This window comes from Polyergus mexicanus, unplaced genomic scaffold (assembly GCF_030449975.1).
Source record: "Polyergus mexicanus isolate NDT 795.1 unplaced genomic scaffold, iyPolMexi1.0 SCAF_4, whole genome shotgun sequence".
Lineage (NCBI taxonomy): Eukaryota > Metazoa > Arthropoda > Insecta > Hymenoptera > Formicidae > Polyergus > Polyergus mexicanus.
The window spans coordinates 5959100-5976615 of NW_027223324.1; the positions used below are offsets into that span (position 1 = coordinate 5959100).

A 17516-nucleotide genomic window follows, 5' to 3' on the forward strand; every position below is an offset into this window, starting at 1 on the left:
CGCCTTCCGTCTGATTGGAATCGCGTTTCGGTACATTTCGCGGCGAGAACCTCGAACCGTACAGCGGTAAGAGTTCTTTTTTTTTTTTTTACGAGTCAGCGAAATAAATTTTGACACTGATCTACATTTGTAAAAATTATCATCCGTTATTTGCTTGATTATTCTTACTGTAGCGATCGCATGCACATATCGTAGAGAGGATTTGAATTAAAGTCCACGGTACATATACAGGGTGTCTCAGAATTAGAATCCGACAAGTTTTATGTGATTATAAAGGACATCTAAACAAGCCAATTTTGCTAATCAAAGACTAACAAAGGCAAAAATAATATGGTTAAATAGAGGTGTTTTTATCATGAAACTTTTATATAAAACATTTTTTAGAATAATTTTCGACATATATCGAGAAAAGCGAAAAGCCGCTCTACATATGAGAGGTGATTTCATCCCTTACAATCGTTTTTGAGCCGCAATTGGAACTTTCTAAATTCATCTATTTATCACCTCTACATCTGTGTAAAGTTTCATCAAAATCAGAATTTGTAGGTTTACGAAGTTCCCTTGTTATATATATATATTATAATCTTTGATTCTATCTATATATTATAATCTTTGATTCTCTAGTGCCAAAACAAGCTCATTTAGGACATGGGTTTATTGACAAAATTGGCTTGTTTTGGTGTCTTTTATAACCACCTGAAGTTTGCCGGTCTAATTCTGGGATATCTTGTATATTTCCGTGAGTCTCACGAACAATATTTTAATTATATTTAACAGTAATTTTTTTTTAATTTGTTCGAAGCAATTTGTTAGACAATCCGTATGTAGGTTAAGCATGCGAGTAAACTTTGTTCTCATCCAGAAGGTGTCATTCTCGAAGAGTGATTCACGGCTCACGTAGAATACACAGATTCTCTTGCATCTAAGAAAATAAATTGTGACGATACAATAACACGTTACCGTAGCGATATTTTTTTTATCGAATCCATATGTTTTGAACAAAAATCGGACAACTCTCTCACATACTTATTTATCATAAAGATTCTTCGTTCTTTACCTCGTTCATATGTATAAGATATTTTCGAAATCAAAGTGACAAAGTTAAATTATACGTTGAAGAATATCTCGCGCATTCTTCAAACATTATTATTATTATATATTAATATTAAATATATTTTTTATATTCGAATATCGCCAACATCCTAAATATTAAAACTATAATATTTCATTTTAATATTTCAGACGGATCGCTTATGCAATATAATATATTAATATATATACAGGGTGGAGCATTTATATTGAAACACCTAAATATCTAAAAAATAAAGCAAGATAGAAAGAAATGTTTCAGACAAAAGTTGTTCGGTTCTAAGGGGGTCATAAGATGGTGCCATTAGTTTGACCTTGGATGGAGGCGCTTCGGAGATTTCAATGTCAATCTTGTTTTATTTTCTTTACACCAATTGATGTCTCTCATTTTTTGAGCTTAAAATATTAAGATAACATTATTGCAAAATAAATAATTTTATATATTTTATTACAATATTTATATATATATATATATATATATATATATATATATATAATTGTAATGTAATATATTAATATATATATTATATATATTGCAAATTAAATAAATTTTTCAAATTCGAATATTGCCCCAACATCCTAATATCATGATATGTGATTTTCTAGGTAAAATCTTCAAATCTTATTGTTAATAAGACGGATCGCTTTATGTAATGTAATGCTCTTCCAATGTTATAATGCGCGCGATCAAGCTGAATGTATCTCATCTAAGATGCATAACCTCGCGCATAACCTTACAACTTGCGTCAACATTTACTTCAACGCATCTTACGGCTTGTACAGCGCGATTCATAAAAGATCTGCATCATTTTAAAATCTAATTTCGTAAACCTAATGTTCATATATAAAAATATTATATATTAAATTCCGATATAGAGACATATGTTAGAATATTTTGAATATTTATAAAGTACATTACTAGTCTATTTTAAACCTTTGGAAATAGCTATAAAGTTGATCAACAACCGCCACAGGATTTTTCAAGTTTAATCAAGTTCGTTTGTTAAATTTTTTTTAAATTTTATTATTTTAATTTTCGTATCGTTTTAAAAAAAATTTCTTTTCGAAGGATTTACAATTAATATCGTTTTCGTCAAATGTAACAAAATAATCGCGACTAAAAAAATATATGCGAAAATATTATAATTATAAAGTCATGACGAGCTTAACAGTTCTCTCTCATCCTTACTCTTTCGTATCACGTTACTTCTCGAGTGAAAACCAATGACGAACAACCAGGTTCGTGAGAACCTGGCCGACTTTGCTTGTCAAAATGCTGAAAATGACGCGATGAAGATTACATGCCATGCAAAAATAAACTCACCTAACGAAAAGCTGTTCCTGGTTATTCACTCGCCAGGACACCACGGTGGCTCCTGCAAAATGGAAAATCATGAATCAGAATTTCGTTCGCGCGGAGAGACGCGCATCGACGATGACACGTGAAAAGAGGGTAGCATCCCGCGAACGGGGGCAGCTCGAGAGGAGAGCGAAGTCGCTCGCTCACTCACACACCCGCGCGCGCGTGAAAAACATCGCGTCTCAGAGGATCGGTGTCGTCGAGATGAGCACAAACCGGCGAGCTCGGGGACGCGCGCGTCCACGTTAACACGGCAGCTTTCATTCATCTCGCCGCGTTCCTCTCTCAATTCTTTCTCGACGGAGGTAGATTTCCGCGGGGTGCGCGCGCGCGTATACACACTCACACACGCGTGTCGCACACACTCACGCGCACACACACCGTGTAAATTGATGGTGCAGGTGGTGTTGTTGCCCCTGTCGAGCACGACAACGCTGGTAGCCGCTGCCATGTTTGAATCGTGAATGCGCCGCCGGCCGGCCGCTCGACACGGCCAACCTTTGTCCGACGCCCTCGGACTCGTCCCCACCCGCGCCCGCGTGTCTCAGTGTCGACGCGCACGGGCCTTGCGGCGATCGGGCTAACCGAGTCGAGGAGACGGGATGACAGCGGGACGAACAGGCAGCCGCGAACTTGTACCGACGGCCGAATAACGCGGAATGAATCGGCGCAATGTGCACAGTGCGCACTTGGTGGTGATCTTTGTAAAACAAACTCCTGTCTAGATAAAATGGCGATTACTTCAATCGCGCGGAAAGTAACGTTGAACTAGATATACGACCGCGCGAAAAAAGTCGGTCGATAATTTAAATTCTGTTTTGTTCCTTCTTGAATAAAAACGATTCCTACTTTATCCGTAAATGGTATATGCATCTATAATGGATATTCTCGCTTGTTCCCCGGATTGTGCCGTAGATTTCAATATTACGTCCACATGAACTGTTTACATGAAGTTTACATGGACTTTTTTCATAGACAATGTAAACTATGTAAGCTTTATAAATTAGATCTCAGAATGCAAAAAAAAAAAAATAGTTAATGTATCTGTATGTGATTTTAGTATAAAGTAAGGCAGAGAAAAATATAACACTATTGTACAATAGCTTTTTATGATTTACGTTTTTCTCTGCCTTACGTCTACGATTATGACAGATGTCTCGTTCTCTGTCATCAGCCTTTGGCTACCTAGATTTCTGTTTGTAATTGTGTTTCAAGCATGAAACATAAAAAATGAAATATAAAGAAAGTCTTCGACAAACCATGTTCCATAGATTACTCATTGTTGACATAGATGGTATGTTACACATAGTTTATATTCTTTACACGTAGACGTAGACTATTATAGTTTACGGATAAATACCCAACCCTGTTTGTTCCTCTCTGTAAATAGGGTAAATGAGAGTGAAAATTACAAAAATGAGCAAATTTACTAGGTTTGGATCCAATGAAATCATAAATTTTCTAGTAAATTCACTCATTTTTGTAATTTTCACCCTCACTTGAATTACAGAATCGATACCCTGATACAATTCACTCTGACATATAGCATCCCCTATTTATTAAAAAGTATTTTATCGGCTCGCGTCTGAAATAACCCGATATTATATTGCGAGACTATTAAATATGACAATAAATATATAAAAGCCTAAAAAGAAAAACTTTACAATTTATTTCGTGTCAATCTTGCATTATTCACAAAAGTTTCTTTACATAATTCATTATTTATGATAACTCGATACCAACTGCGAAAATTTGTTTCAACCTATTTGTTAAATTGTATATTGTCAATCTGATGCAAAGTTTATACACGTATATTTCGCTTACCGGGTACTCGAGAGTATCAATGAGGACGAATCGAAATTGGGCGCGAAAATTCGGTGCGTCTGTCAGCGCCATGACATTTGACGTAACGGCAACGGCGCAAAGTGACAGGCGGCCCGCGGCAGCGGCCGGCAGCGAAGACGTGGCAGCGTCGCGTCGGCCGTAGCGGCGGCGCACCAGTGGGGATGTGCTGGTTGACAGACAGCTTCGCGTTGTTCCGCCACGGTGATGCGTCGTCGTTCATCGCTGTGCAATCGTGCGGTCGCGCCGTGCCGTGTCAGCTCGTCGATTAATCCAGAATACGGTTGCGCGTCAGCAACGATAACGTCGACAACGACAACGACGACGACCAAAGCAACAACGACGTCGCCGACGACGACGACGACGACGACGACGACCACAACCGGCGTCGACGACGACGACGACGGTGGCGCGTGTTGCGATTAATAAACGGGCAGTGTGTGGTGCTGTGGTGGAAGGGACGATGAAGGCCGGGGGGATAATTTGGGTGGCGACTTGAGGACAGAAATGTTGAAGTTCGGCAGCAAGAGCGACGTGACGGTGGTGCATCGCGCCACTATTCGATTGTTTGACGACAACGAGATCATCTACTGCGACTTTCAGGTGAGAAAGAGAACGCTGTCGCCCCCGAATCGCTGTTCTTGCTTCGATGCCGCGCTCCATTCCGTTCCGTCTCTCTATCGCGTTCCTCTATCGTGCGAGGATGTATCCGCGACTTTTCTCGCTATCCCTACGGCTACCTCTCTTTCGTCTACGCGCTGTCATTCATAAACGTCAGGATCGAATAAAAAAGATCTAGGGGGCTTATTATGGTTTTTGAAACGAAGTGAACATTACAAAGGTGAGAAAATTCACTAGAGTATCTATAATTTCATTTGTCAAAATCTAGTAAATCTGTTCATTTTTGTAATTTTCACCTCGTTTCAAGAACCGTAACAGACCCCCTGGGTATCGATTCTGTAATTCAAATAAGGATTAAAATTACAGAAATAAGCGAGTTTACTATAGGTTTGGACCAATGAAATTATATAGTTTCTAGTAAATTCGTTTTTATAATTTTCACCCTCACTTGAATTACAGAATCGATACACTTGTTTATCGTACGATCATATAATTGCTCCGATTTTTCCAATGATATTTATATCGGAAAAGTCAGACGGATTTTTCTCAACGAGATCTCATCGCAATGTGCACAGTTTCGTCCAGCATTTGCGATTTCGGTGGATCTCGACGATACCATTCCTTACGACGATCAGCAAATGTGACTAATATTGTTCACAGAGAAAGAGAGAGTTTTATATATTTTCAAATATATATATAAAATAATTTTTTTACCATACATGGCGTGTGTGACAATTGATTTGTCATTAATCATGACGCCCCATATCTATCTGCCAAATTATCTTTTAATTTTTTTCTTATTTCTCATATTTAAATGATATTTGCTTAATGATTGAATAAATGAAGAGGTGTCTTTTCAAACATGTAACACTTAATGATTGGGAATGATGAGGCTTTTACGAGTACTTGGTGTATTGATGAAATATTGATGAGTCCAACAGATTATTATATAATCGATAGTACGTTCGTAGTGCTATAGTGACTCTAGACTAAATCAAATATTTTAAGGATATATTTCGTACATATATATCGCCTTTCAAAAACTTCCTTTTCTTCCTCATATTAATCTGAAGTAAGAGAAACTAGTTAGAGATAAGCAAGAGAAAGCGAGTCGAATGAATATACGAGAATTTTATGTTAGCTTTTGCAATACGATAATTATTTGCATCGTTCACAGATTCGAAATAACACGTGACGAAAGGGACATGAATTTTTCTTTAGACAAGTTAATGAAATGTTTCGGTAAAAATCATGAAACGAGATATCGCCTTTAAAAATACGAATATTCTGACATATAAGGTGTCCCAGAATTAGATCGACAAATTTCAGGTTATTATAAAGGATACCAAAATAAACCAATTTTGCCAATAAACTTGTGTCCGCAAAATGAGCTGTTTCGGCAATAGAGAATCAAAGGCCTAGTTTACACCGCAAACTTTAATGCGTACTAAGTACTACACTGGCCAATCACAGCCATTCCTCTAAAGAATGGAATGGCTATGATTGGCCAATATAATATTTAATACGTATTAAAGTATATCAGTGTAAACTAGACTATAGATTAACAAGGGAACTTCGTGAACACGAAAATTTTGATTTTGATGAAACTTTACACATATGTAGGGGGGTAAATAGATGAATTTAGAATTTAGTTGCGCCCCAAGAACGTTTCTAAGGGATGAAATCACCCCTCATACATAGAGCGGCTTTTTGCTTTTCTTGATATATCTCGAAAATTATTTAAGATATCAAAAAATGTTTTATACAAAAGTTTCATGATAAAAACACATTAATAAAATTTTGAAAAAATAATTTTTTTCAAAAATTTTTGCTCTTATTAGTCTTCGATTTTTTAGCGCCAAAATGGCCCTTTTAGTATCTTTTATAACCACCAGAAGTTTGTCGATCTAATTTTGGAACACTCTGTATATATATTTTCGTGCAAACTTGATCAATTTACGCTATTTCACATCTGGTTTGTACGCTATGTATATTTTTGTACTACGTGCTTTATGTTCCGATCTGACACGTGTTTATTGAAAGAATAGCTTTTCTTATTATAGAGATTACAATATTCATTTCATCCCTTTGACTTTTCACATCTCCTTTCCATCTCCGTGCCGTTCACATCCCTCATGTTTCATTCGCGTGATTCGAGTTGAGCACCGCTAAACGGCTCGGGGGGGGGGGAGGGGGGGTCGAACCGCGACTTGCGTCCGCGGATCTGTTTGACGTTTAGTCGTAAGGTAGTCGCGGCGTCTCCCACTTGGATCGATTCCAGAAGAATCCGCCTGTGCACGCGGTTTGTCCTGTCAAAAATTCTCCTTGATCTCTCACACTCTCGGATCGTCTTCGCGGTATTGACATTTCCCGAGTCTTGTATACACACGCCGAATATACGCGTGGATGTATCTCGATTCGATTTTAATTGCCACTTTAATTGCCGAGTAAAGCTCGTAAAATGCCTCGCGTTTCTTTTTCGTACGCTTCCTCTCTGATTTTTATAATTTTATTTAACACACAACCTGCGACCTCGAGAGACCTATACATGACCGTATATTGAGCAATCGCTATCGCGGTCAGCGATTACGCAAGTAGCTGGAAAGAGAAAGAGAGGAAGAGAGTACACTCTTCAATAAATTGATATCACTTCCAATCAACTAAATCTCTTATTTGGATATGGGCAAACAAATCCTTTCATTAATACAAAAAAAAAATTTAGTTGGAAAATTTGGTAATACCAACACACAAATTTGGTTCAGTGAACAAAATTATTAATTGTATAAAATCAAATTTTTGGTTGTTTTTTATTTTAATTTTGTTCACTGAATCATATTTGTGTGTCAGTATTACCAAATTTTCCAACTGCAGTTACATTTGCTTTTGTTACATCAACCAAAGTTTATCCATATTCAACGAAAAATTTACTTGATAGTTGTCTTTTGTGATACGATAAGAAAAAGATATATAGATTATATTCTCCATCTTTTCAATTTTCTCGTCGTTAACGAGAAACTGATCAGTATTTCCCGGACAGATGAATCCGCCATGATTGAAGATGCACTGCATACTGCACATCACACTACACTGCATAACAATTGACTGCGCAAAATAGCTTATGATATTCAACTAAACGATTTAGTTCAAGTAACAAATACAATTATTGTATTTAGAACACGATGAGATGGATGAGTTTGTTATCGCAACAATAAAATTTTATTCAGATAAACAACTTCATGCAAACAAAATAGTTTGTTAATGTAACATTTAACTTCTTTCCAGTAACATAATTTTTGTTAAATAAAAGCAAATTATATGTTCAGTCAACAAAATGATTCAACCAAATAATTTTGTTTTATTTAACGAAATGGGTCTCTCAGTGTACCTGTTTATTATCTTCTCATCCGCAGATCATCTGAAATCAACGCCAATCGAATTTTATCGAATCCTCCAAAAGCAAATCAGGCAATATGCAAATATCCTCTTCACTGAATCATCTCTGGATCGATCAAATCATTGCTGTTTGGATCGGTTTGTTTCCCTTCATTAAGCGCGCGCGACGATGCGCTCTTTGTGGTCGCGGAAAATAGGATGCGTGTTTCAATCGAACAATGCGATGCGGGTATTACGTCAGAATATATGGCAGGCAATACAATTGCAATTGATATTATGTAGAATCATTCAGATTTAAATTCTGAACGGATGACAATTGAAAATGAAAAATGATCGAGTATTTGTTTCTCCCGATTAAGGACAAAAATCAATGGCAGATGACGTAATCGTGAAGAGAACATTTTTGTTCGATCATTTTTATTGCTATATCACTTTAAAATAATTTATTTTTCCCATTCTTCTCCATATTTTTATTTAATGTTGTAAAACATGAGCGTAATGTAGTAAGTTCAAGGATGTTTTGGCTGTGCAATACTAGCAAAAAACATTCAAAATTAAAACAAAAACATATTTCTTACGTTTATACTGTTTGAAAAATCAAATTAATAAATCCGGATTATAAAAAGAATTAAACTATCACCTAAATAATATAGTTTTTAACGTCTTCGTAAAAGAAAATAGTTGTAATTAATATTTTTTCTAATTTATGACAAAAACTTCTAATCCTGAATATCTTCTGAAATCAATTACAAGAAACAAAAAAGATACATATATCCTTAACGAGAAACACTTCAAACCAATTAATATGCGTTACGCGATCCTTGCAGTTCGGCGAAACGTTATTCCTCAATCTCCTTGATATTGCACATGAATTTTTGGCAAATCTCACTTACAGACACGTAATTAAAACGTTCCGAACGAAAAAAACTAGTTTACATAGCAATCTTAACTCTGTGTGCCGAGAAATGTTATTCCTCAATTTCCTTGATGTTGTACATGAATTTTCGACGAATATCATTTACTGACACGTAACTAAGACGTTCCGAACGCAGGAAACTTGCGTACTTAGCGATCATAGCTTTGTGTGCCGAGAAATGTTATTCCTCAATTTCCTTGATGTTGTACATGAATTTTCGACGAATATCATTTACTGACACGTAACTAAGACGTTTCGAACGAACAAAACTTGCTTGCGTACATAGCGATCTTAACTCTGTGTGCTGAGTAGCGTTATTCCGCCATTTCCTTGATGTTGTACAAGAATAAAACTGGGACATTTGAATAAATATCTTTCATCGAGTATGATTTTTTTTTTAAATTTCTGTATATTTATCTCTCCTTTATTCGCGTTTACGCGCAAGCGGATTATTTCAAAGTAGAATTCGTACATCGGATTTTATAGTGTTTATTGCAGAATACAGATTAATACGGAAGGATGTGTAATTTATCGGAAAATAGGGATAGACCTACAATTTTGCGAAAGATTAGAGTTTATCCTTTATTGTGATCTCTTTGCCACCATTCGTGATGGTATAATCCGATTTGTAGGCGAAAATTCTGGGTCATTCATATTATCCTCACTGTATTAAGGTGATCCATTTGGCACAATGCTCGCTAATAATCATGAATTATAACGAACGATATCATCGGAAAATGTCTTAAAAATTTTCGTTGACATTATACGCGCCCGCGATGTCGCATTAAATCTCACCCCAATCCGATTGTGACAATAATCCTTAACCTTCTTGGAGCGCCTCCTCCATTCTTGTCTCAACGAGACGCGTCAAGCGGCAACATTGTGTCGCGTGCCAAGGTAAATATCGGCAAGTGTCGTCATAAATAAAGCGGAGAATAGCCACGATTTAACTGTGGAATAGAAATTTGCAAATTAGCAGGACAGTACCGCGGACAAACTCTCTCATTTTACAAAACACGAATTTGCAAGAATTTTATATGTACGCGTAAATACATTTTATAGGGTGTCTACTCCTTTGAGAAAAACCTAGGAAACCTGGAATTTTCAAGAATTTCATTTTTACCTTGAAAAATCAGGGAATTCTCATGGCATTTTATTCAAACTCAGAGAATTTTTTCAAAACTTCTCTCTTTAGTCATTCTGTTCTTTTATCCCAAGCATCAGCAATCTGATTGGTCAATGATTGTGAATTATATGTTCTTCTAAATCTTTCATCATATGTTCATTGTCGTAGCAAAAAATACTGACTACACAATACTGAGTACACATTTTTTATTGTGACTCTTACAATTAATGATAAAAAAATGAAAAATGCTTATCTTACAAAAATAATTCAATTCTTTTCAGTGAATTTTTAAATTTAATATTCAAAATTTAAATGTTTTATCTTTCTTTTGTATGAGCGAAAAGCATTAGAAAACGCACACAGAAAAAAAACTTATTTTAAAAACTTTCATCTAAAAATTTCTCTAATTTTACCTTGGAATTTTGAACAAATTATCTGAAAAATCAGAGAATTTTCAGGGAATTGTCTTACAAGCTTTAGATAGACATCCTGATTTTAATTCTTATATATATTATATATTTTTACCAAGCAAAATATTATTTTATCGTTTTAGAAAATTAGGATTTTGCGTAATCGCTCGATTTTGATCGCATAAATAAAATGGACTTTATAAGTGTGACAAGACTTCCATTTATTTTTGCGATTCATCGATCTTGTTTAAACGAATCGAAGCTAGAATATTCCGCGAGTCGATTTCGTTGCTCTAAATTCAACAGATTTCGCAAACAACGATGTCCATAAGAGCCATCGTGTCTGGAGGTACAGGGTCAGTAGGCTACAATCAATGCTAGGCGTTCTCTCTTATAGTTCTTACTATTCGCTATCGAGGTATATATATGTATATGCATATCCATGTCGTGGGGACAGTTAAATTATTACAAACGCAGAATCCCTCTTTCTCCTGCAATGACGCGGCAGTTGTTGATCGACTTTTAAATTCATAACTTTCTAGAGGCTTTTATATAAGTTTACTCTTTCTTTCTCTCTTTCTTTCAGAAATGAAGGCTAGCTGCGAGTAAATACTTTTTACGCATTGAAAAATGCATATAGAAACTGAAGAATGAAATTAAGGGTAGTATCTTGGTTTAGATATCGAAATAAATAAGCTCAAATAAATTTAATGATTCTTCCATGATTTATGTGATCAGCAACTAAAATAAAATTTTAATTAATTACATTAAATACATAAAATTGAACTGGACACACTAATATTGATTAGATTAATAAATTATATTTTTAGAATAAAATAATATGTATGTTGTAGACAGTTAAACACAAATTATACATGATAGAAATATTTTAACAGATCTATATGCATATATCTGCGCTAAGATTGTTTTTTTTTTTTTTTATTCATCTTTATCATATTTATACGATAGACACGCAAACTATAATAGTTAACTTGGAAAGTTACGCGCAGTTTGGATTAGCTTTGCGAGAAATTTAAAGTACGTCTCTCGCATTCTTAACCGAGTTTAAAGTGCACGCTCTGTTGTGCAGTGAAAACAGTGCATTAATATTTACAATATATATCAATTAGAAAAAAAAAACATTCATTTATTACTTTAATATTTTCTATCTATTTTATGCGAATCAAACGTAGCAAGAAATATTGATAAAGATCGATAAGAATTTGTTGTTCCAATCTTTTTTTTTTGTACATGATATTTCGTGACGATATTTGCGAGGAAAGTGCAAGGTCAACAAGCCGGTATTCGCGCCAGCTTTACACGTTTATAATACATTAAAATCACCGACGTCCCGTGAAGTAACCTGTAAATGCGATATGACTGCCGCCTCGAAACTCCTCGATATCGATTATCTCGTTCCTTGACACTACTTATATGTTTCTGACCGATGTATGCAAATAGAGAATCTGCATGAAAAAAATATTACATTTTTTTTTGTAATTTAAATATATTATAAATTTATTATAAATTTGTTTAGAACAAAATTTTCGATTTTTATCAACAGGCAGGTATTACAATATTAAATTGTAATTTAATAATGTTTGAAATTTTTTGTGCTGTGGGAAAACGATTTTGATTGGTTGACAAGTGTATGTTGTCACATTGCAATAGTTTCAACCGCTTAGTATTCAACTGCTTAGTATTTTATCATTGCTATACTATGACCGTTGTTGAATTTAGTTTTGATATTATATATTTATTATATATTTATTATTATTACAGTAATTCTTTTCAATTATTTCAATGATAATGGATTATCATAATTAACGTGTCTATTATAGATTTCCGAAAGAAAATTACGAAGTCTCCTCTATAGGTTATGTCAGATATTTTTATATGATATATATATATACATAACATTTATAATATATAATAACATTTATAAAAATATCAAATAATATCTTTATATATATCTATATATATATATATATATTTTGTTTGACATTTTTATAAATATTATAATTAAAACATAAAAAAGCATATTTTCATAATACTTATGTACATCGAAATAATCTTGACAACAAAAATAACTCCATATTTCTGATTCATCAGCACAATGGGCACTTTTAAACTACTCTTTTTCTTACGTTTTTATCTTGAGGCACATAAAAAAATAGTTTATCTGGTATTTTAATCGTAATATTTTTACACAAAGATATGAAATATGTTTTGTATGTATTTCTTTTGCTCATTTTTCAAAATAAATGAATTGTTGCAATGGATAAAAGTAGTATTTTTATTGCAGTGTGACGTCACACAGTGTTCGGGAAGACTTCGTTTCCAGACCGTATTTGGCAATTTCAAATAATGCAATATTTTATTATTTATTTTCTCGCTTAATTTGCATTAAAAAATTATGAAAAACAAAATTACAATTAAAAGTAAAAATTATTAAATGCAATTTTTTTTTCTAAATCATGCAAGTTCTCTATTCCTAGTCGAAATATCCAATCAAGTTAAATTTCTGTATAAATTGCAATATGTGATGCGCATGCGCGCACGGGTATATTGATATTTCGCATTATATTCCGTTTTGCACTCGTTTATTATTCATATAGCTTTAATTAACCTTTTAATTTTAACCGATTAATCACTTACATCGATTTATCATCAATTAGTTATTAACATTTGGATGAACAGATTTATTTTACACGTAAAGTACGACTGCGCAATATTAGCATTTAATTTTTTACAAATTTTACTACATCTAAAATATTAAATTGGTGGATTCTTTCTGTTGCTTAAGTTTCGCGCATTTATTTTTTGATTAAGTACAATAGTCGTTATGTTACATTACCAATTGAAATGTTCCATCTTTTCGCAGTATTGTATTATCAACGCTAAGGAAAATCAACGAAATTAAACGACTCAAAAGTCGCTTTAAAGATTAAGATCCGCCGTGTTGAAGAAAACTGACGGCCGACCCATTCGATCTTGAACTACTGCACGCACGAGTCAGGGACGAACGATTCTACTTATGCTGGTTTAGTTCGAAGCAAAGTCATTGTGTCATTTAAATCATTCTCTGTTTAGAAGAATGCTAACATTATCTGATTATATATGCATATCTGTGAGCCTCTTTATATTATTTTACGTATATCTTAGTATAGGTATCTATCGTATTTTTTTTCTATTTTTTTAAGTTTCATACGAAAGATATAATGCTTGAACTTTGACTATTTCTTTCTCAGTTTCCTCGCTTTATATGTTTATTGACTTTTATACAATTATTTTGTGATTATAAATTGCAATAAAAAAATTTCTTTTATTTCTTTCATTTTATTATTTATTATTTAATTTTTCTAATTATAAATAAAAGAGGATATAATTTATATAAAATTTTAAAGGAAATTCCGTTGTTTTTGTGACATAATAGCTATATTAGGGGCGGGGGCAGACATTATTTTAATATTAATTATTATATACTTATTGTTATTTGCGGAAAAGTTTTATACGCTACAATATCACACTTGAAATTTGTGCCTTGCAACAATTTGTCGATTGTTTTTCCAATATTTGCATTTCCGGTAATTCCTATTATAATATTTATTCCGCATTATCATTCCGGAAGCCGTATATTTCCGGAATTTACATTTGAGCACGATCGGTTTGCGTCCTCGTCGATTATATATATATATATATATATATATATCTGTTATCACTCGCATGCTGTTCATGTCGGTAGTAAATTACTCGCAAAAGGCCGACCGGTAAGAGTCGTTTCCATTAATATACGATATAACACACGAATTCTCACCATAGCTACTTTGCGAAATGTTGGCAACTATAAGTAAAGCAAGGAGAAGCGCGTACGCGAGTCTCGCGTGTCGCGTGCCTCGTGCTTTTTGACGGTGGCACGCGAGGACCGCACGTTGGAAACGCGCTTAACATGCCGAAGATGCGTTCGCTCTCCGTACGCGACGCGGCTATACAAACGACCGGCGTCGTCGAGGCCCTTTCTTTTCCGGGTCGCCCCCTCACCTTCTTCCTCGGCTCGCATCTTGAGCCTATTTTACGGCCATAGTAGTGGCGAATGTCACGCTCCGGCTACGCCCGTTGAAATATTCAATTTGATTCTCGATACAAGAGTTATTTCGGGACGTGACATTTCGGCGCCGCGCCCCTATAGGAGGAATAGTTCATTCTGTGTGTCAGGTCGCGAGAAATTTGCGTTTGCAGAGGCGCGATACGAGATCCTTTACTTTGCGTTCGATAATATTGTATACATGTACGTTTACGACTCTGCATTGCGTACCGACTGTATATAGAGATATACAAAAATGCATTTTTTATTATTTTATCGTGTGTATCGTGCATAGTATCCCTATCACAGGCTATGAAAAATTCGCCGGAGAAAGCAGACTCTTCTTTCGAAACAGCGACTTCTCTAAAATGCAAAAAATATGATAATACAATATTATTATCATACTGTGTATATATACGTATATCCTGTTTATAGATTATGTAAAGACGATGGAAAACAGCATTTATTTTGTTGTTGATTCTTTGTCAGTAGCCTCGCATCGACCAGTTAATATTCAACTCAACTAATTATCATCTTATTATGCTTAATGATTGCAGCGATATTCTTGATCAGCAGTTGTCGTTCACCACAAAGGTCACGACTAGATTGCCGTTGTTTACATAATCCTCGTCGTGCATAATACACATGTCAGAAACCATCTTATCTCGGCTAATTTTTTTCGTTGCAACATATTAGCGGCACGCTAACACTGCATAGTAACACACCTATGTGATACGACATCGCAAATTATTATTATTATTATTATTATTTTTTTTTTTTGAGCTGTTTTCCGCCGATTACAATTTCAATTCTAATTGTGCCAAGTGTGTTATTAGCATTCATTATAATATGATAAGAAGACTGCGATATCTCTCTGTTAATAATTATTTATCTTCTTATATGACATATTCTCCATATTAAAATTGAATATTGTAAAAAATGTTTTTTTGAAGAATTAACGCAGTCGAGAAAAATCATAAAAAGTAAATCGACGTTATTCAGAGCTAACATAATATAAAAGTTTATAGTTTTAGAAAATATCTGAAAAGGTCGCGTGAGAGTACGTGTTCTATTTCCACGAGATAGAAAAGTAGTATACGTCGCACGAAATTTGATTTATAGCTTACAGTTTCTTTAGTAGTATATACACATAAGGTATATTTTGATCAAGATACAAGGAAGACATTTACAGGAATATATATATATATATGTGTGTGTGTGTGTGTGTGTGTTATAAGCTTTTATAAAATGCATTACCCGTATTTTTTTTTTTTTTTTTTTTTATATAAGCTTGTTGAAAAAGATATATAAGAAAATATACAATTTTTTGACGTATAAGAATTTTTGCGTAATAAATATTTACATGTACTTGTAAAGATGTGTATACACACATATGTACGCAGCATCTCAGATAGCATCTCGCTATAAAACGAGATTTCCGTGCAGCCGGAACTCAGTCATCTTCTATCGGACTTCCGGTGTTTTACGCGCTGTACACGCCACGTACTTACTCGTTTCTGTCCAAGAGTTGCGACAAAAAGTAGCATCACCGGCTCAAATTTGCATAACGATTAGAAAAGGACGCACTTTTTTCTCCTCTTTTTTTAGAAATAATATAAAACTGGTTTGTGAAAATATTTACTTGCGCATATCGCGTTTCTACAAGGTGTATTGAAATTATTTGATATCTTGCATAATTTTGTTGTTAAATTGATATATTCACAGTGCGAGTATCATTATTTATATATATAGAGAGGGAAAAGATAATTAAAGTATCTTTAAACATAAATCTTTGATATGCCAATTTATTTTTTATGACTGCCGTTTTTTAATTAAAATCTAAAACAAAGTAAATATCTTGAGCATGATTGACAATTCTTTTTTTGTTGCAGCCACAGGACAAGGGACGACACATCCTCGAATATGTCTGCAAACAGCTCAACATTTTGGAGATGGACTATTTTGGGCTTCGTTACGTCGATAAAGAGAGAGAAAGAGTAAGCGCATTTATACATTTTGCGGACACAATAAATTTCTACAGAACTGTCAAAATTTGTACTTTTATTTTCTTACAAGTATCACTTTCTTAAATACTTCCGCAAACGGATCAAAAGTTGAATGTGTAACTTTTTTCGGTAAAATTGCATAAAAAATACTGTTTCGCCCCCCACTCCAAGAAAATCTAACCTGATCTAACCCAACTTTACTTTTAAAATTGAAAATAGGTTTGGGTTAGGTTAGAATTTTTCGGGATGAAGATGCAGGGGGAGGGACGGAAACATTTGGCGTGTCACAAAAGATGCAAAGATCTTTGTGTCGTGCAATTAAAATCGATCCATCAACACCTGTCGTGCGGTGGCGTGCGCTGCACTTCATCTGTAATCGTTATTCTTAGGTCATCTGTGTAATTCTGGAAGACTTAAAAATAGACGCGCCTTGAAATACCAACGATTCAACATAGTATACTGTTGTTATCCGCTTACAAACACGGGTACAATAGCCTTTATTTATCTTTTTCCGCTTATCTATTTGTAATTGTTCAAAATTAATTTTTTCACAATTTCTCTATCTCTGAGAAAAACATTTTTGATAAATTTATAATGCAGATAATGATACAATCTTGGATAGCTTTATTTTTCAATAAATGTTACTATAAATTTTATTTGAAAAAAAAA

The 17516-nt window shown here is 34.3% G+C and overlaps 2 protein-coding genes across 6 annotated transcripts in view; one reads left to right on the forward strand and one right to left on the reverse strand.

Moving 5' to 3' along the window:
* LOC138932427 (uncharacterized) overlaps window positions 1–2987 on the reverse strand; it is a 32086-nt gene extending 29099 nt beyond the window's left edge. The window contains exons 1-2 of the mRNA XM_070294283.1: window positions 2831–2987; window positions 2414–2465 (exon numbers count right to left, since the gene is read on the reverse strand). Of these exons, the coding sequence (XP_070150384.1) occupies window positions 2414–2465; window positions 2831–2900 (122 nt within the window). The 5' untranslated portion in view covers window positions 2901–2987. The remainder of the gene's footprint in view (window positions 1–2413; window positions 2466–2830) is intronic.
* Window positions 2988–4444: 1457 nt separating this feature from the next.
* The window catches only part of Frmd5 (FERM domain containing), a 41154-nt gene continuing 28082 nt past the window's right edge, over window positions 4445–17516 (forward strand). For 2 of the 5 annotated variants that reach the window (XM_070294983.1, XM_070294984.1), the window contains exons 1-2: window positions 4445–4894; window positions 16734–16838. In XM_070294983.1, the coding sequence (XP_070151084.1) occupies window positions 4799–4894; window positions 16734–16838 (201 nt within the window). In that variant the 5' untranslated portion in view covers window positions 4445–4798. Of the gene's footprint in view, window positions 4895–7181; window positions 7270–16733; window positions 16839–17516 lie in introns of those variants that run through there. The other 3 variants (XM_070294980.1, XM_070294981.1, XM_070294982.1) reach the window with 2 other exon arrangements.